The sequence below is a fragment of the Nipponia nippon genome, unplaced genomic scaffold (genome assembly GCF_047370975.1).
Source record: "Nipponia nippon isolate SJK-2023a ecotype South Korea unplaced genomic scaffold, ASM4737097v1 scaffold_4, whole genome shotgun sequence".
Classification (NCBI taxonomy): Eukaryota; Metazoa; Chordata; class Aves; order Pelecaniformes; family Threskiornithidae; genus Nipponia; species Nipponia nippon.
Genome location: NW_028262358.1, coordinates 65,911,735 through 65,931,535, shown reverse-complemented (window position 1 = coordinate 65,931,535; position 19,801 = coordinate 65,911,735). Strand labels below are relative to the sequence as shown.

General features: G+C 37.5%; 1 protein-coding gene across 8 annotated transcripts in view; it reads left to right on the top strand.

Annotated features, from left to right (window-relative positions):
• L3MBTL3 (L3MBTL histone methyl-lysine binding protein 3) overlaps positions 1-19,801 on the top strand; it is an 85,685-nt gene that overhangs the window by 47,287 nt on the left and 18,597 nt on the right. For all 8 annotated transcript variants that reach the window (XM_087776547.1, XM_087776550.1, XM_087776555.1 and 5 more), the window contains 5 exons: positions 5,672-5,748; positions 7,169-7,254; positions 9,204-9,314; positions 10,939-11,053; positions 14,031-14,133. In XM_087776547.1, coding sequence (XP_087632673.1) covers positions 5,672-5,748; positions 7,169-7,254; positions 9,204-9,314; positions 10,939-11,053; positions 14,031-14,133 — 492 coding nt within the window. The remainder of the gene's footprint in view (positions 1-5,671; positions 5,749-7,168; positions 7,255-9,203; positions 9,315-10,938; positions 11,054-14,030; positions 14,134-19,801) is intronic.

The following is a 19,801-nucleotide window of genomic DNA, read 5'->3' as shown; positions in this document are numbered from 1 at the left end:
ACCAGCATCTGCTACTTTGCTAACAGCCAAGTCTGTAAAAGTTGTTCTCTGCTTGTTTCATTTTTGAGATAATTAACTTTGCTCCAGTCTCTCTTTGAAAGGAACAGTCTTTTTGAAGGGGTTATATTATGTCAAAAAGAAGATAAAACCATCTTAAAGAACCATGAGACACAGTGCATCCTTTTAACTGTTTAAGTGGATAATGGACAAGTATCTGACCCTAAAGCTCTAAAATTTCATGCAAATCACCATGCAGCTGTCTTACCAGGCTTCAAATAGAAAATACGGTAATGTGACTTGCTATACCACCTCTGGACACATAACATAACCTCATGGGCCACATTTTGGGAAGACCTGAACTAAAATAATATCAGCTTTACACTTGTCAATGATGAAGTATTCTCATTTATGCACTAGATGGGGCTGCAGGATGACTTCTATGTTTTTCTTTCTTTTTTTAATTCTTTTTTTATGCACAGCTAGGTGACTGACATGTCACAATCAAGAAGTTGTATAAGTCACGTTCTTGAGGGCATATTATTATTTATGGGTATAACGCATGTGTGTATGAGTGGTTTTTGATAGATAACATTTTCATTACAGATTGTATCTACATTTAATAAAGTGAAAATCAAAATACCAAAAGGTTTGTTTCCCCAAAAGGGAAAATCAGAAATTATTTCAGAACAGAATATAACACATACAGCTTATTTTAAAGAAAATGCCAATTACTAATTAAAAACTCTGTCCAGATCTTCAGGTGGAGATACATTTGGGAAAATATTTTTCTAAAAGAATTGAATATTCATTTTTTTAGCAGCGAGCATTATCATCTGTCTCTTTTGATCTGAATTTAATGAGCTGTATATATGAAACAGATTTTTGGGAAAAACTAACAGGACAGCTGAAGGTGACCAACATAAAAATAACTAAGTCTTCTTCCATATCTGAGTCTCCCATTGGGATGTGCTCTCCTGCCGTGAGTTGGCAAGGGGCTCACGTTGGCAGCTGCCCTCGGCTTTTCTTATTGCAGAGCTTCTTCTGGCCTTTTGCACCACGTACCTCTTCCTTTGACGTCTTTTCTAAGATGTAGTTAAGCTGTCCATAACTCAGCGGAGCTGTCCCTCTGCATGGCTCTTATGGGTTCAGCTGGCGTGCTCTGCTGCTTTTGGCTCCACTCAGCATCCTGGATTAGCTTCAGTTTCCAGTATGGATGGTAGATGTCTTTTTCTATCTGCATGTTCTCACACGACGGAAAGAATGGATTGCAAGTGGCGTGAGTTGCGTGGACATTATAATCTTGCTTTATTAGTTGAGCATGCATGTGTTGCGACTCCACTGCTTGGTTGAAGGTGGTGGTGCTCCACTGCGGTCCAGGGGTAGGTGGGTTTGGAGGCGCAAAATTCTGCAGCTCCTGCTAGTGATGGTAACCTTTTTTGGCCTAGCAACCATCCTCACGATTCATGGATCATTGTGTTTTATGAAGCGCGTGAGCCGGGTGATCTGCCTTCTGTTTTGGAACAAAGGAGATAAAAAGCTGTGGGACGTGGCAAATTGATTGTGAAAAGTCAGAGTAGCCTTTAGCATTCCAGCTGACAAGTCTTGGGCTTAGTCTGATAGACTGTTGTTGTTCTTCCAAACTAGATAATATGTCCATAAAATCACACACATTAAAGCATTATAGTTTTACTTTAAATTGTGTGTGACTTTTACTGATATCTACTGTTTACTGTTAAATGGACTGTTAGAAGCTAAAAGGCTGTGTGAAATTAGTAGGTAAAGATGGACTGTATGACCTGGTTTTGCTGGAACAGGGATGGTTTTTTTTCCTGAGGCCACCATGGTTACAGAAGTTTCTTATAGGCTCGTCTGTAATGACTGGGTTTTTCTTTTAAAGCAAATCAAAATGTTGTGAATGTTTTATAGTGCTATTTTGCAGTGCTGTGGTGTGTAGTACTCATTGCTGCATGTTCCATGTTCGCTCCTGTTGCTGTAATGTCAGAGCATCTTCCAGGAGTGCGTCTTTCATTACAACATACCTTGGTCACTTGCTTCTTGAATCTTCAAGGCAAGAAGTGTGTGCAGTGGCATTTACTTTCCAGAATTTTTATAAAAACGTGTGTTCAAACTGTGCTTGAAAACGCAGAACAGAACAAATGCTTTGTCCTGATACTTGGTTTTACACATCTACCTCATTATTTTAAGTATGATACTGATAATACCATAGTGACTCATGAGCATGGGACTTGTTCCCAAATTTAACTCAGGAGGTTTTGAAAATAATTTGTGGACTGTACTCCAGAACATTTCAGGAAGTAAGTGCAGAAGGATACCTCATTCTTCCAGTGCAGAAGGATACCTCATTCTTCCATGTAAAACTCCAGCTTGAGAGGGGTATAAGAGAGAAGTGCTGTCCCCCTTGCTCGTTAGCTTCTCTTCACAGTTACTGTAAAGAGAAAGGAAGAGGACAGAGGGAGCATGAAGCACTCACCTTTTCTCTTATTTGTTCAGGGCAAAGCGTTTCTAGGAGTCAGATGCTGAGTTTTAACAGAGCAAAATTATCACAAAAGTCCTTTTGCTTCCTTTTACTAATGGCAACTTCAGTGATTTAGAGAGTACCTAGCGTGATACTGTAAATACTAAATACATATAGTATAGCTTTATATATTATTGCAGGACAAAAGGTTGGTATTCTTGAAGTGAGCTGAATCCTTGGCTATTGTCAGAGTTATTACAGAGTCTTATCAAAGGTAGGTTTTATCTACTAGAAATTGATCTGTTTGGCATCATTACAAAAAAATACTAGCAGAGCTGTTTCATACGTAAAGCCACAAGATACTTGTAATAGGTTGGCTAATATTTTTCATCATTAGTGCTTGACTCTCTTCAGTTAGAAGGCTAGAGACAGTGCTTCTGAGACACCCAGCCTGCATTTCTGTTGTTAAAGTACATCCATACTGAATTTTAGACATCATGTAGAATTACTTTTCAGATTTTTTTTTAAAAAAATTAGTGTTATTCTGTGTATTCTAAATATGATGTGCTCCTTCGTTTTTCTTTCATGCAGCACAGCTTCAAAACTGCAATGTGGTAGTAGCCCAGGGTTCGGTCTACAGTCTTTTCTGTGCTGTGTTTCCTTTTGCAATCCTTCAAACATGTTTGTGTTCAAGATCTGCAGAGCTAGCATTTTGATCTGAGCCTTAAGATGTTAGGGTGCCTGCTAATTTACCTTCAGCTTCCTTTGCTGTCATGCACAGTTCATTGCACCCTCTTAGGTATTACAGATTATCAACATGGTATTTTGAAAAAAATATAAATTAGTACTGCTAATTAAGGGAACTTAATTAACATGAACTTCCAGCATGCTAATACTTCCTGGGTAGATACAGATAATGATTATTTTATAACAATCAGGGAGAGCAGACCCACTGTTCGGGTATTTTGCGTTAGTAACTCTTGTGTTGAGGGGAAGGGGAGAGAATACATATTACTCTCCAGGCTAACAGTTGAGACACTGACTTCAGAGAGGGATTAAATAGAAACTGGATCACAATGAGTGTTTCAGTAATATATTCGATGCTTATTGTAGATGAAGTACATGTCTTCATGCATGGATGCTCCCTGCTTGTCTTCTCTCATTAAATATTTGAGAAGTGTTTGGAAAGCAGCATTCCTTCAGCAGGAGGGAGAGACGGTGTTTCTATCTAGGCTACTGCTTGGCTACTTAAGCTCGGTTTCTTGATTCCTCCCTGAAGAATGGGGAATGAAGTCCTACCTGCTTCAACTGACTCAGGCTGCGGTTTGTTGGCCTCAGTGGGTCCTTGGCGTGAGTGAGGCCCTGGGCTCGTGACCACTGGAGAGATGGAAACGCTGATGGGATTCTCCAGAAGAGAGAGGGCGCGTAGCTGGGAATATTTAATGTCAGCTACTGAAGCACCTTTAGGGTTAGGAAATAGTGGAAGAGAGAGATAGTTCACTGTAATATTGAATTTATCTAACCAAAGAAGAAATTGGGTGGGACAGGCTCCTAAGAGAAGCAAGGTCCCTAAGGACAGATCTACATAGGGATTACACGGTTATATACGAGTTTCCAGCGAAATAGAAGCAAACTGTATGTTTGCACAGCATAGTGCAGTGCCATGCAGAATAATGCCAGCTTTTTGTGTCAGCATGATGTTCCTAAGTCACCCTGACTACATAAGTACTATCTACTTCTTCAAAAAGTACTGTTAATTGTTCAGCCAGGTCAAAAACAATCATTAAGTATCGATGCAGACATAGGGATGGTGCATGTTTCACAGCAGAGTCTGATGGCTTTTTACTTTTCCTGTAGATCAGTCTTACTTTTTGCCTTTCCTAATCATATTGAGTAATAATATAATAATTCTAGTGTATACATTATATATTATATGCACTATGTGTTACATTGTACATAACCTATTATGTTATGAAATAATATAACAATATGGAATAAAATTATATAGTTCTATATATAATTTAGTAATAGAATCATAGAATCATAGAATCGTCAAGGTTGGAAAAGACCCTTAAGATCATTGAGTCCAACCGTTAACCTGTCACTGCCAAGTCCATCTATAGCATGTCCTCGAGCACCACATCGAATATAATATATATAATATAATAATGAACGTTTGAACCGTTTTTCTGTCATCTGCTTTTATATCGATTATGTTTTTGCAGTGCCTGTCATTTTTTTTGTATTGCTAACAGAACTTGATAGCCAGCAGCCACTGTCACTTTCTTCTAAGCACAATGTAACTGAACCAGCGAGCACAGTGAGAGCGATCTCTCCTTGCTTCAGACAGATGCCAGCACGTCAAGTGTAGCTCACCCTGCCTCTGTTAGTCATCTGTGGTTCTTGTGGCGTGCCACAGGCAACAGCACTAGTGCAAAATCTAGTGCACACGACAGAAAATACGGGAAGTTGTTAGTCCCTTGAGTAAGAGAGTTTGATCAGCTTTTCTAGAGCAACTTGCAGTCTTGGATCACAGATTAGTTCTGGATTCTTTCAGGCAGTTTTGGGCCTAAAATGCTATTTTACTCTTTTTTTGTTGACAGTTTTTCTCAGACGTACTTTGCTTATTTGCTTCTGGGTTATAATAATGTGTTTATAGTTCCATTCAAACCACTCAGAATCTGGTTTTGAACTTCTACTTGTTATTGACAGTGCATTGCAGTTATGCATGATTTTCTAATCTGCCTCCAGGTGCAACTTGGATTGTTAATCAAGATCTTTAAGCTTTTGATTTAAAGTTTTGGTCTTGGCATTGCAAAACCCTGTCTGTCTTTGATGGGATTACTGTGTTCTTGCAACAGCCAACATGTTTCTACTGAGTCTGTATGTCTGAATTTTTTCAGGTGCAGCATTATAGCTTCTCAGTGGAGATCTACCACTGACTTAAAGGGCTTGATTTTTTTGATCTTCCAGTGAAATTGTAAATCAAGCCTTATGCATCTTTAGGTAGTAACAAGTCTGTGTTAAATGCATTCATATCTTCAGGTTATGTTTGCAGTTTAAGTGTAAGTTGAAGATGTCATAGGTTATTTGGAATTTGTTAAATCTTTTTTTTTGTATGTCTTGTTTTCTAAGCATAATAGGATGTCCGAAGAACTGCATTATCAATCCTGTTTTTTCTTCCCCCTCCTCCAGGTGTGAGGCAGCTAGTCCACATATTCACCCTGTTGGCTGGTGTAAAGAACATAAAAGAACTCTCATCACCCCACCAGGTTTGTATCTTATTACATATCTGAAAGATTTAAGGAAGTTATAGTCAGCTAGCAACATTAAAATTTACAATAAGCTTATTGTTACCTGTCCTGAATTTTTCTTTCTGTAATTAAGAATTGGTATTTGAGGAATTCTGAATTTTATTGAACATAATATATTGAAAGTAGAAGTACAATAGACATTAGGTGTTAGGTATGCACATGTATGCTGCTTTAGTAAAGATACATCTACCCATTGAAGATACCCCTTGGAATCTGAAGAAGTTTGTATTTTTGGCTGAATGTATTCAATTATTCTAAGACTCACATTGTGAAAATTCTGATAAAAGAAATTCCAGGTGTGTGAGATTGTTGCGTGAGAAAGACATCTTCATGTGAACTAAATATGCAAGATAAGGCGTTGATGAGAGGATTGCCATACGTGATCAAGGAATCAAACTTGTAAGGCTCTTTGGAAGGGAGGAAAACACAATGAGAGAGATGATACAGAAGAATGAAAGTATTCGTTAGTACAAAATATTAAGACAACTGTTTTTCAGGACTGTTGTGTATAGCTGGATGAGGTAAATGCCCTGTTGCAGAAACTGCCATCTGTGGTCTGAGAACATTGAAAATTTTAGTTGATTAAAACCAACGTTGACAGAAATTCTAATAGCCAGCAATCTTGAAAAGTCATAAGCAATCTGTCTGTCAGGAGGCTAATTACAGCCTATTATTCAGTGAAATCCCTTTTAAAACAAATCAGAATTGGTTTTGTTCTGTTCCAGATCATGAATCATAATGTTTAAACTTCAAGTTAAACTTCTAGTGCAGATTAAAGGCAAAGGACAGGCACTGCCTTTTCTTCAAGAGCAAAGCTGTCTTTGTGTTTCTTGCATAAAGTGTTTAACCATGATGCTTTCTCAGAAAGGCAACATCATCTTTGATGATGTCTGTAAATTATTCTTATAGTAAATGTCCAGGCCACTTCTTAGAAATTTAGTTAAAATAAATTCACTAAAAGACTAGCAAGTAGTCAGGTGTGCTCTACTGTGGTACAAAGCTATCACTGATTAGATTGTGTTTGCCAGTAAATTACTGTTTATAAAATACAGGATTAGGCTTATAGTACTTGAATGAATTTCTTGAATTAAGTGGACAGATTTTTCCAGTCCACTTTATTTATATTCTCATATCCAAAGCAATGGTGACTTTTTCTGCTAGCTACTCAGTATTGTGTATGAGAAGATTGTTGGGTTTTTTAACCTACTTGGTGAATGTGTCAGAGACAATTTAGAACAGCCTTTCTTGTAATCATTGTATAAATCTGAAGCATAAATCAGAACAGTATTATAAAAGTGTTAGGGATTCTGTAAATTAGACATAAATTTTGTTTTTTTCACTGCAGTGTTTAATTTTGCTCATATTTCTTCTGTGCCAGATTATCCACATGCTAAGCATTTTTCTTGGGAGAAGTATTTGGAAGAAACCAGTTCATTACCTGCACCTGCGAGGGCTTTTAAAGTGGTGAGAAAATGCTTATATTTTTTTCATGCTTTTAAGGGCATATAATTAATTAGTTTAAGAAGAGAATACATATGTGGTGTTCCTATGTTTCCAAATGTATCCAATTAATTAGTTGCATAATAGGTGGTTTATTTTTATGCAAGTTTGCAGTTCACTGTTAGAAATCAGATAATTATTATTATAAATCACTTTATTATTTTAATCGTAATAAATGGGATTAAATCTATGAAATATTACTAATGAATGTAATTTGCTATGGGAAACTACTGCCTAGTTATTAGAAATAATGAGATAGCTACTGAGTCATCATAACATATTTTGAACATATGTATTTCTAACCATACATTTTAAATGGTGCAATAAATACAGTGAGAATGTAAAAATGATTGTAGGATGTTGGCTCCTAACATCAGATGGCATCAGGTAGCTCCAAGCGCCTTGTCTCGCAGCGTGCTGAAGCTGATTTGCCTCAGCTTTTCAGATTAGGGTCACTAATTCTGAATAACACTTTGCTAAGAGCTGGATTAACGAAAGCAGAAATGTGGTGCTTATAGCAGTTCCTAGGGTCAGTAGATCACCAGAGTTTATTACTGACCTGCAGTTTATCACCCCAAAATGCATCTGGCTTGATAACGTGTCTCAGTCTTACGTTCTCAGCAGGAATACTCAGAGCAAGGATTAGGAAGGTATTTGGTTATATCCGAGAGGTATAGTTGTCAGCAAAACAGTGGAGGGCTGTGACCTCGACTACATCAAGCTAAAAGCAAACGTTTTCTTTTTCTCTCAGAGCATCCATGTTTTAATTTCTCCCCCTGGGGTTCAGGGAACAGCCACCCCGCAGGGCTTAGCAGTGGCAGTGCCCCACCAGTGGCCCACAGGTTCCTCTGGGCAGCAAGGTCTGTCTGGCTGTGTCTGCACCAGGAAACTGAACAGGACATGCCACAAGCATGCAGGCATTGACAGCATTAAACGGGGAGAGCGCTAGCGGGCCTCGCTCAACACTGTCCCAGAAACCATACTAGCAGAGAGTGGCTGGGGCTGCTGTAGGTCCCAAAAGGTAGCTCAGACAAGGCCATCTGGCTTTGAGGATGGAGGGGAAGGAGAGCTTGACTGCATGGGGGTCAGCTATGGTCTTTTGGTTTCACAGCCAGAGAAAATCACCTCCCTGCTTTCTGTACTAATATAATGGTAACTATATTAATGCTAATTGTGGTAAACGATAAGAAAGCAGATTTAATGGGAATAAAATGCTGATGGTGTTGGAGTTTGGGTGAAGTCTCCCTGAGACAGTCAGTTATATAGTTATATAGTTGATATTGTATTATGGGAGAAAATAGAGTTCTTAAGCTGCAGCTGAGGAAAAAGCACCGATGTTCTGGAAAGTCTTAGAGGTACAGATATGTTATTTTCCTAGAAAACTAGAATAAAAACCATAACATGTCTTGTGCATATGTTCCTTTAAAATGGAAATGATTTTTGCTTTAGATTTCATAGCTATAGATGGCAAAGATAAAATCTGACGCTCCTAACAAAGACACTTTTTTTGGCCAAAACAGTATTACAAAACAGGTATTTGGTTCAGGCTGCTGATATGTAGTACTTCATTCAATACTGCATTGAAACTGTTGTCCAAAATCTCTGGGAAAACTTTTCTAGAGAATTTAGGAAAAAACCCAACTGATTTAAAATAAAGATCCCCATTTACTTCCTTGGATGGCTTGAATCCAATCCATTCCAGGAGAACCCGGAATCCCAAAGTAGTTACTTTATTTCTGTAGTTTAATAACATTGGTTTGAATGATGTTTTTATGCTTGGATTTGTTGGAGGAGGAGGACAGATTTGAGAAAATGAAGACAGAAAGTTTTCTATGGATTTTATGTACTTTACAATTGTGTGAGATTTTTGAGGTTTTCTTCTGTTTCACGTAATATTGTTCTTTATTTTCTAGAAACCTTCTCACGGCTTTCAGAAAAACATGAAACTTGAAGTGGTTGACAAGAGAAATCCAGTATTTATCAGAGTAGCAACCATTGTAGATACTGATGACTATAGAATAAAAGTAAGTTTCTCTGTCTTACTGTACTATCCTGCTTGAGTGACTGATGAGTACTTTGTAAAACCAAAATCCTATAGTTGTAAAATTAAGCACAGGAAGAAATGAGTCACATTGCTGTGTCCTGCTAAGCTTTTGCCCATCCTTTTCACTGATTAATATGCATATAATTCCTTTGGAAGGCGTTGTTTTATTATCCTCTTAGTTACATTTGCTGACGTAGGTAATTAGAGAGCAGAGTTGAATACGCTGGAAAATTGCTTTGGGAATAGTTGATATAAGACAGTTGTCTATTCTATCAAGAAATGCGATGATTTAATACCGAGTGTCAAAGGGCAGCTATGATATTTGTATTAGAGCCAATAAAATATTTGGCCTGGGTTAATTGAATCTGTCTCTATAAACTTCCAGGGAGAGGAGAGATGAGATATGAAAAAATAACCCTGATCTCTTGCGGCTTGTCAGTGACTTCTGCAATTCTGAAGTTTATATTAATTATGGACTTTAGATTGCATTAATCTCAGATAATGTATTTTTTAGAAATTGCAGTTTTCCAGAATTTGTATACTTGAATTATTTTTCTTTTATTCTACAAAACCAGTTTACGCTCTGAAGCCCTTTACTGGTAGAAGGGCTAGCATATTCCGCATATCTGGTTAGATGGATATGAAGAATATTTGTGTTTGCAGTTTGTACAGATTTATTAGGTGTACCTAGTATTTCAAGCAGGAAATGCAGCTGACATTTCATTTTGAATCTAAATTAACTGGTGGTAGGGAATCATCAGAACTAATATCTTCACACCTACACATTTTCTATCTAAACTTTAAGTTGGTCGTGCAAAAAAAAGAAAACCCCCAAACAAACAAAAAAACCCCTCTCCAGTCTAACTTATTAAAATGACAAGATTTGTAACTTCTAGGGTGGTAATTTGACTCTAGCATATGTTGAAAGAGCTCTGTTTGTATGTATCTGTGTGTACGTTCATCCACGCATGTGCGCATGAGAGATCTGAGCTATTTACAAGTATAGAGGTCAAGTAAGTTTTGAAGATATTTAGCTTTCACCTGAAAAAAACCACATGTATAGCCCATACTGGTGGTTTTCTGGGAAGTCACGTACTTCATTTTCTCTTCAGTTTTAACTCCTTATCCTGTGTAGCCTGATTTTAGTAAAATTGTTACTTGTATGTTGTGGGTTTTTGTTTGTTTTTTTATGGATGAATGCCATTTTTTTTAGTCCTTTGCTTACTGCTCTGCTATTCTTAAATCCTGTTCAAACAGGAGATTAAAGAATGTTTGGGTTTTGGGGTTTTTTTTGAGAGAAAAAAGGCAGAAATTCATGCTTAATTAAAGTATTAATGTGAGAACTAAACTTGTCCTGCTTTATTCCTGGGATCTGACCCTGATGATGCAAGACACAGTGAACAACCAAATGACACCTCTCTCTCTACTTCGGTGAGAGTATGCCTGGGTCCAGAATCTAATGTACGTGTTTTCTGTGTGACATCAATAGTTCTCTTAAAGTGACTTCTCTAATGGACATGTCATTTTTAGAGATTACTTAGGGAAACTGATTTTATAGAGAATTTTTCTGATCTAAAATGTATTGTTCTCCTTTTTGATTTTAGGTCCATTTTGATGGCTGGGATAGTATTTATGATTATTGGACTGATGTAGATAGCCCTGATATCCATCCTGCAGGCTGGTGTGCAAAAACCGGACACCCTCTTCAGCCCCCACTTAGTAAGAGAAATCACATTGTAATGTAATGATGTTAAAAGGCATGTGTGCCGTGCTATCTTTTTCCCTGCCAGTGCCATCCACGGAAGAGTATCAACTAGGGTATGCAAAATAATGTAAATGTGACATTTAGTGCAAGATTAACAGTCAGTAATTAATAGCTTTTTAGTAGATAGCTTTATTGACCCTTATGTAATGGAAATACAGTGTTTCACTGCAGGCGTAAGAACCACAGTCAAAACCTGAAGTAGTGATAAAGATCTGTTGTGTAAAATCCTGGCCCTCTCAAAGCCACTGATGAAACTGCTGTGGCACTCAGTAGGGATAGGGTACCACTCTTAAAATCTTCTGTCCACGCCCTCTTGAAGCTTAGTGTGCTTTTTAGCTCAAAGGAGTCCGGACTGCACTGAGAAGGCACTCCTTCCAGATGCTGTGGCAAATCCTCAAAATCAGCTAACTTCCTTTTCTTCTTCAGCTGAGAAAAGAGGGGTTAATGGTGCCCACATTGAAGATAAATCTAGCAAACAGAAGCATGGTACCAATAATAATACTCTGTTTACCAGCTTGCCCTCTCTGGGGATTTTGTTTTACTTGTTGAAGAAGTGAGAGGTCTGTTATAAATGAGACTGAAGGTGGCAGGGAGAAGAGACTTTTGTGGTAAAGATATCCCTGTCTGTGCCATTGTGTTTCTGGATAATGGTAGTGAAATCACTTTAGCCAAACTTTGAACAGATGATTTTTAATTGAGTGCTCTTCTCTGGGCTTGTTTTATATTGTGACTCTGAGGTATGGCTTACACAAGTGCTGAGTGTTCACAGCTGTAACACGGATCAGAAGGAGCTGTGCTTGGAAAATAAGAAATGCTGAGCAATGCCAAGTACTCTGAAAGAAATAAATGTAAAATAACTGGGATAAGGCACACACAGATTGTGTGAACGTGTTACCTGAAAATCTCAGTACCTCAATTCAGCATCTCTAAAATGTCAAGAAGAAATGTTTCCTATCAGGAGCATGATCAGAGTGTATTCATTAGTTTTCTGAGCACTCCAGTGGTACAGTGATGTCTGCCTGTTAGGAAGTTAATCATTCTGCCTTCAAAGCAGTCTGAATAGAGTGCAGTAAGTGCCAAAGCACAAAGTGAATAATGAGGAGAAGATACGATGCTGCATATCTGCTTCTTAATCGGAGATGTGCATCCTGGGTACTGAATGAAGGAACAGTCCAGTGGGGAAAAACAAAGATGGACAATGTGACAGGAGGGAAAGTGATCGTCCACTAAATAGAAAAAGAATAATTAACTGCACAAATACTATTAAAATCAGATGATTACTGAGTAATATATTCTTCCAACAAGATGACTTTGTGTTATTACTGTAGGATATGGTATAGAATATAGAATATTATAAAAATATTAATATTGTTTCCAAGTAAGTTAAAGTGCATTTCAGGTTTTGTGAAAGGGTTTCAGAAGGAGGGGAGAAAATATTTTGCAAGACACAATATTTTTTCCTCAGCCAGTAATGTAGTCCTTTTAATGATGTAGTCCAGATCCCTGTCTTTAACAGTAGCTTTGTGTGAACACTGTGTGATGTTAGCAATATTAGTCTAGAGCAGTCATCATAATGGTCTTGTGCTTCCAGTAGTTATGTATTCATAGTGTTTTCTCTTAAGATGTAGTGAAGTCATCATGATGGATGATGACCTTTTTGATAGCAGTTAGGGAATTAAGAGCCAGGTATTGGTGTTGATTTTAATATCGTTTCACAGTGATGCAAGCAGCAGCTTCTTGCGTAAATATGGACAGCCAGTTGCAACTCTTTTAAATTACATTTTTAGAGAGTTTGAATTTTTTAAGTGAAGAGAGAACATTTGTAAGGAGCTAGTTTTTGCAAAACCACAGCATCAGTAAGGCAGGACTTCCCTTTACAAAAGTGTCCCTATTAAGTTAACTCTTCCTCTGAGTCCACTAACTTCTTGTTTTATAGGCATCAATTTTCCATAAAGGTAGAAGAGATAAAATGCTCTGTTCTGTCATCCATTACACCATTTTAAAGCCTACAGAAGTCTTTGGACTTCAGTGTGGTCATAGTGTTATAACATACTTGGGACATTTGTTAAAAAATGCTTTTGGACGGTCCTAATTATACATAATAATTCTCCGTCTTTCATTATCTATCTGCGAGCAAGAATCTATCTTTCATCTAGGAAAATTTATTTAAATAGACCTTTTTATGTCAGTATTGTTATCTGTAGGGGGAGATACAAGTTCATGTACTTTTCAAGTAAAACCAGTACTAGAGAGACAGTGCATGTTTGCAGATGTGCAGCAGGTGTTCTCAGTTTCATGAAACTATGGGTTATATACTATGTTTGCTTGAATGTCACAGCTAGTTTTGACAGCTTCATGCTTTAATGTCTCTGCAGGCGTCATTGTTACAGGCTGATGAAAATCAGATAGACACATAAATTCAGATAAGTAAAAATGTAAAAAATCTCCCCATGGCTTGTTCTTTTTAGTAGTATTTTCAGCCTTTGTTTTCACGTCTTGTTCACTGGAAGACTTGAGCTAAAAATGGAGGAGGTTAGTATCCATTACGAACAGATCCCTGTCTTCAGGAACAGCAGGGTAACTACTTTGTCTGTGCTCTTGCAAAACAATCAGATTCCAACTACATGTAGTTAATAGGAGAGAAATTTGAAGTAACACGGTTCTTCTAAGATTTGCATTCTTTATATAGATGTAGCTCTCCTGTAGAGATTTACTCTCACAGAATAAAATTATTTGTCGAGTGGATTAGGTTGTTTGAATCCCCATCATGCTTTTGCAGCATGCATTTTTAAAGTACCTTAAAATTAGGTTTTGTTGACTTACTTCTTCTTCATGTTTGCTATGATACTCTGGTATTCTTGCCTATCTAAATAACTTCTAAAGATGAGATACTTTTCTAAAATCTCATATGTAATTTCCCCTGACATGCAGGTCCCTTGGAATTGGTGGAAGCTTTAGAGCATGGAGGGTGTCCCACAGCAGGATGTAAAGGAGTTGGGCACATTAAAAGAGCAAGACATATCGGCCATCATAGGTATGTGCTATGAAACTGTAATTTTATTCTTTCAGTTGAGTGATGTGTGCACGTGGGTTTTTTTAATTGTTGTTCGCAAGAAAACAAATCCAAGCTGGAAAAAAAATAGGAAATCCTGTAAACCTAAATATGCAATGATTTCAGTTGCCATGGTGAGCATGCTGAAATAAACATTAGCAATCTGTAACTTCATTTCACCAGGGTGTGCCGAGATAAGATTTGTCGAACATCATTTTTTGTCACAATTGATAGATTCAGTTACTCTGTATTTTGTTCCTATGAGGATTCCTCGGCTTGCTGTTCAGATTGCAAAATGTTACAGACAGATATGTATAAAGCAATAACTTTGGAACCTTTTGAAATATGAGGCCACTAATTTTATTATGGCTTGGATGTTTTTGTTCTGCTTCATTGGTAGGGGTGAGGATTTGCTTGTTGGCTTGGAAAAATGCTAAAAAGGAAATTCTGATTGACATATTCCCAAATGACAGCCTGAACAACTTGCTGTTTGTACCTAGTGTTTCTAAAGATGCTTTTGTTGAACATCTTATGAAATATAATACAGAAATGTTGACATCCCAAGCTGTCTTAGAGGAGAGTTGACATAGGAAGAGCGGTATCGTGGGAGAATGGAGGATAGAGAGACAGAGTAAATGGGAAACATATATTAAGTCAAAATTTTATTATTTTAAAAATATTTACAGTATGAGGTAAATCCTGAATATTTCAGTGAGGGATATACAGTTACAGTAACATGTTAAGTTGAGAATTAAGTGCCATAAATATCATCCTATTACCTTTTTGCAAATTAGAGCTTCCAGAATTTTTCTTGGAATTTTTCCATTACGCAGTCATACAATCCTCAGATGTCGTATCACTTTGTGCGTTCTGCTCTAATAAGGTTAGAGGATTGCTCTTTGGTTATTTGTCTACTCATGTTTTCTAAGTCTATTATACCACAATCCAAGAGTTAGCTCTGCAATCTTTCCATGTTCTTGGCGAGAGAATTATGTCCTGTTGACTAGAATTATGCTACAAGTTTTGATGGCGTATCAGCACTGGTTGAAGTCCCGACTCATCCCTAACAAAGATACCTGCCAGCAAAACTTGCTGTGGTGTTATATGTTTAGTGTGCAAAAGGCATCTTTTTCTGCAAGAAGTTCTTTCCTGTCTACAGCGGAGGCGTTGTGTTTGTGTTGTTAGGAGGCAGAAGAACTGATGCTAGTGCAAGCTTTATCTCCAGGAAGGGATGTGGCTAGGTTAGCTCCAATGACAAAACGTGTTGCAGTATGAACGGTGGTGGTGGTGCCATGACACAGTATGCTGCATTGCTGTCTTTCAGATTATTCTCACCCTTTTCTTTTTGTCTTTTTCTGTCCATGTTCTTTTCTTTTTTTTTTTTTTTTTTTTTTTCCAGTTTTTCTGTCTTCCCTTTTGAGAAGCTTTGTTGCACTCAGTCAGTAGGATAACTCCTTAAACAGTCAAGTTAGTACTTCAGAGGTTACCATCCTTCAGTTAGCATATGGTAACCTACTGCATTCATGTTATTAGTCCACTGCAAATGTGAAGTAAGCTAGACTTGCCTAGAAAGCTTCCTGGCTGCTTAGCTGAAACCCTTTTTATTTCATATTCCAGTAGACTGCGTCTTGTATGATTTATTAATACACCTGATCTGTAAGGCAGTAAATTCCAGTTTCTTACCATGTGCTGTCTCAATTACTTAGAATCAGGTGAACATACCCATCCTTAGCCCAAGGCAGAAACGTAAAAAAAAAAGAAGGTAAGTGAATGTGTCAGAAAAGTTTTTAATTGATGATCTCTCTAAATAAATATTGTCACTAAACTGTCTAGTGTTTCACAGGGAAGGGATGAGTAAGAGCTCTATGTCTAGTTAGTTCATGTAACCTTTACTTTTATAACCAGATTTTCCATGGTATTTAAAGTTGTTATGCTTACTCGTCCTGAATATTAAGAAAAGAAATAAACTCATGGCAATCTATTGTGTTTTATTTTTACTACGATCTTAGCGATCCTATTATTTGCACACTGACTGATAGTTCTAGGGGATAAAAATATAACCAGAGATTTTGTTCATCATAAGACAGGTATTTGCTGTTTCATAGCAAATAAATTAACACCATTAAGTATCTTATTCACTAACTATATTGGTTTGCCCTCTGTGCTGATATTGTGGTTTTTTTCTTGAGCATTTCTGAGGAAAATAATGAGAATTGTTATTTATCTGGAGTCTACAGACTTAAGGGTCCAGGTCACCCCAAAAATTCTAACATTGTACCATCACTTTTTTCCTGAATTAAAAAAGACATTTTGAAATTGGTATAATTATCCACGTCAGGTAGCAGTCCCTTGGCTCTTTTATCTTGGCAACCATGAAATGTATTTAACCATGCTTATCTTTTTTTTTCATGATGAGGTACAACATCTATCTACAGCATAAATGCCTGAGTGCAGAAAAGATGATAATTTAAAATGCTAAGTAGTTCTGAAATAATTTTGAGAGCTTGTTCCTTAGGAACCAGATGAAAGCCTCAGTGATTAATTATGTAGTGGGTTAAAGCATTTACTTTTTGGAAAAGTTGATGTTAATAACGACTTGGTATCTATCACCAGTTGATCTAGGGTTTTGTGCTGTGCAGTTGAAACTGAGACTGATGTGCAGGTTGGTAGCATTATGCAGATCACTTGCATATTTATGATTGTGAATTGTATGCTCTCTGATGTTTAATGCGTGCAATAATTTTCAAGTTCAAGCAGTAATGCAAAGTGGTCAGTTGTAAACAGGTCATTAGTGTTCTGGGTCAGCTCTCCATGAATAAAGATTTTTAGCAGAAACTTTACATGCATTATGTGTAAGTTGGAGTGAACTGAATGTGCCGTGGTGGAGGCTGTGTTGTAAGAGAACCACAGCGTGGAAATGTGGGAAACCTCAGCTCAGCACGATGTCGCATCTATTCGTTCAATATCTGTTGAAGTAATTCTCGTCCGATTTTTATGCCAGTCTCAAGTTTCATTTTATTTTTTATGTGAGGTCATTTGCCCCAGCCAAATCTGTTAGAAGCTATTCTTGAGTCAGGTTTAGACTGTTGAAGCAGCTTTTTCCTAAAAAAGAATGCTTTGATGATAAACATGCATTGTAAATTGTGATAGAGAATATTTATGTCACTTGTTTCCAGATGAATTAAAAATGTTTTCATAAAGTCAACTGAAGTAAAAACATCACTTAACAAAAATCCAGCAGAAAAAAAAGAATACATCCCCCAGATGATGTCAGGACCTCTTTGCTGGAGGTTTCTTGCTAATCACATATCACTACCAGCAGATGCAGTCATCTGAACATAGGCTGCTCTAGATAAAGTCTGATCTATCAGTTAGTCCAGTCTATTTGTTTAGCCTGTCAAGGAAGATAGAGCAAATCCAGGTGAATTTTCCTGGAGCTGCCGTACAAACTCATCGCTTGGCAGTAACCTGCACCTGAAAGGCAATGAGGAGCTGGGGTTGGTAACATTTCCAGCCAGTACAGGTAAACCAGGAGACCTGTCTGTGGCTTCATGCAGGTTTGCAAAATATTCCAAGCAGTCATAAAGACTAATAACCTATATTAAAAAATACTTTAGTATTAACATTCTTTTACCAAACAGAGTACCACCTTACTCTTTTTCTTCAGGTTAAGAGAGAATCCTGGCTTATGTTCCCTTCTGATGTTACATGTAGCTGAGGCTGAGGACTCTGTGCTTCAGAAACTTTGCATACTAGTAGAAGATAGGAGCATCTCCAGATGTCTGGAGAAGACTATGGTCCATGCCCACCCACCAGTAGCCCAGTTTTATCCTACTATCCTTGAACTTTAGAGGAAAAAGATACGTGTGTAACCCTATCTAGAGATAGATCTTGAGAGTGACAGAAGAGCAGTTGCAAAATAACCACAAATGGGATATGCTACCTCAACACTTCTGTTCCATTGGACAATTCTGGAAAGGGCTGATTATGTAAAACCTCTGTTGACTTGAAAATCCAGGCCTGTGATCCCAGGAATTCTTCAGAACAGTATACAAGAAGTAGTAGTCAGTGCATGGGGTTTTTCCTTTATTGATCTTTCCTGATTTGATAAAAACAGAAGCTTATTTTAATGCTCAGTTTTTACTCAGCCTATGCGGGATTCTGGGAACAGTGGCTCCCTTTCCTCAGAAAACTGTGTTATGGACATGTGTATTGCCAGCCACTCTGCTGCCATTTCAGTAGGATGCAAAAGGTACCGCAGATAAATTGCTGTGCTATGTTGATCCTTCAACTTTTAGAGGTGACTGATTACTCTCCTGTGCGGGGGAGTCAGGTGGTATTAATGTGAATGTTTGTTTACTGAAGCCTACTGAACCAGCTCAGATGATAATTGGGTATCTTCATGTTGGACTGGTTTCAGAGCTGTGAAGCAGTGCTGGAGGGTGTACATCGCTGTCAGATGTATAGCAGAGGTTTCAAATTGAGTACCTGCTGCTGCTTCTGCTTCTTGCCGCTCTCCCTGTGCCTCTGGCAGACCTTGGTACCCTCAAGCCAAGGACATCTGATCACTTTGGAAACTGCCTCCTGAACTTCTGCTGTTTTCAAAATAGTGTGCTAAGGCAAACTGCAAGCTGGAGCAGAAATCCAGGTTTAAGTTGACAGAAGAGTTAAAAAACCTAATTTAACGTTAAATAACTTAAACATCAAGACTTCTGAGCCCTTGAGATGAGTTGTCTCTAAAACTTACAGTCTTGTATAAATCAAATACTTTTATTACGTAGGAATAACAAGATTAATTTTTTGTTCTTTGTAGTAGACAAGTTAAACTAAACTGAAGGCTGGAGGCATTGAGATTTGGGAGGATTTACTGATTGATCTGACTCATACACAGGTTCATTCATGCCGTGTTCTGTTGAAACAAAGCTAACAGCAGAAACCATGAGGGTTCTTTTTGTTGCCCCAAGTAATAATAACATCAAAGGACCATCAGGGAGTTTTTAAAAAATGATACAGCAACTCGGATGATTAATTACAAAGAAAACCTCATCTGAATCTAGTGTTCTAAATCATTGTTAATATTATAACTATTGTTGACTGAAGTTGTCATTCAACTTCTGTTTTTCCAGAAAATACTAAAGGAAAAGGCAGTATATAAACAGGCAAGTTCTCATGAAGGACTGAATTTTGAGGCTTTTTCTTGTTTTTTGAATTTAAAACATATTAGTGATGTTGGTAAACAAAAGACCTGCTGGAGATGAAATTGTATTGTCAGATTTCATTGTGGTGTAATGCTTGTTTAATAACACACAACTGAAGTTAAATACCGTATTGGTAGTGTTTCCATGAGACAACCCTCTTAACTGCTTAAAAACACTAAGCCTCAAAACACCCCTGTGAGCGTAGGAAGCCAAAAGAAGATTACATGCTTTGCCTTATAGCAATGGCAGAACTGAGATTAACCAATATATTCCTGAGTTTCTGATAGCTGTATTTCATCACAGTGGTATGAATTTGTCACAGCAAGAACTTAAATCCCACTAGCATTGGCTCCTTAAAACCTTCTTCTGAATAGAAGCCTGTATCTTTCATCTTTTAGTTCATTTGAAAGGGAAAAAAGACATTGTGATAGATGCAGCAGTATAAAGAATTG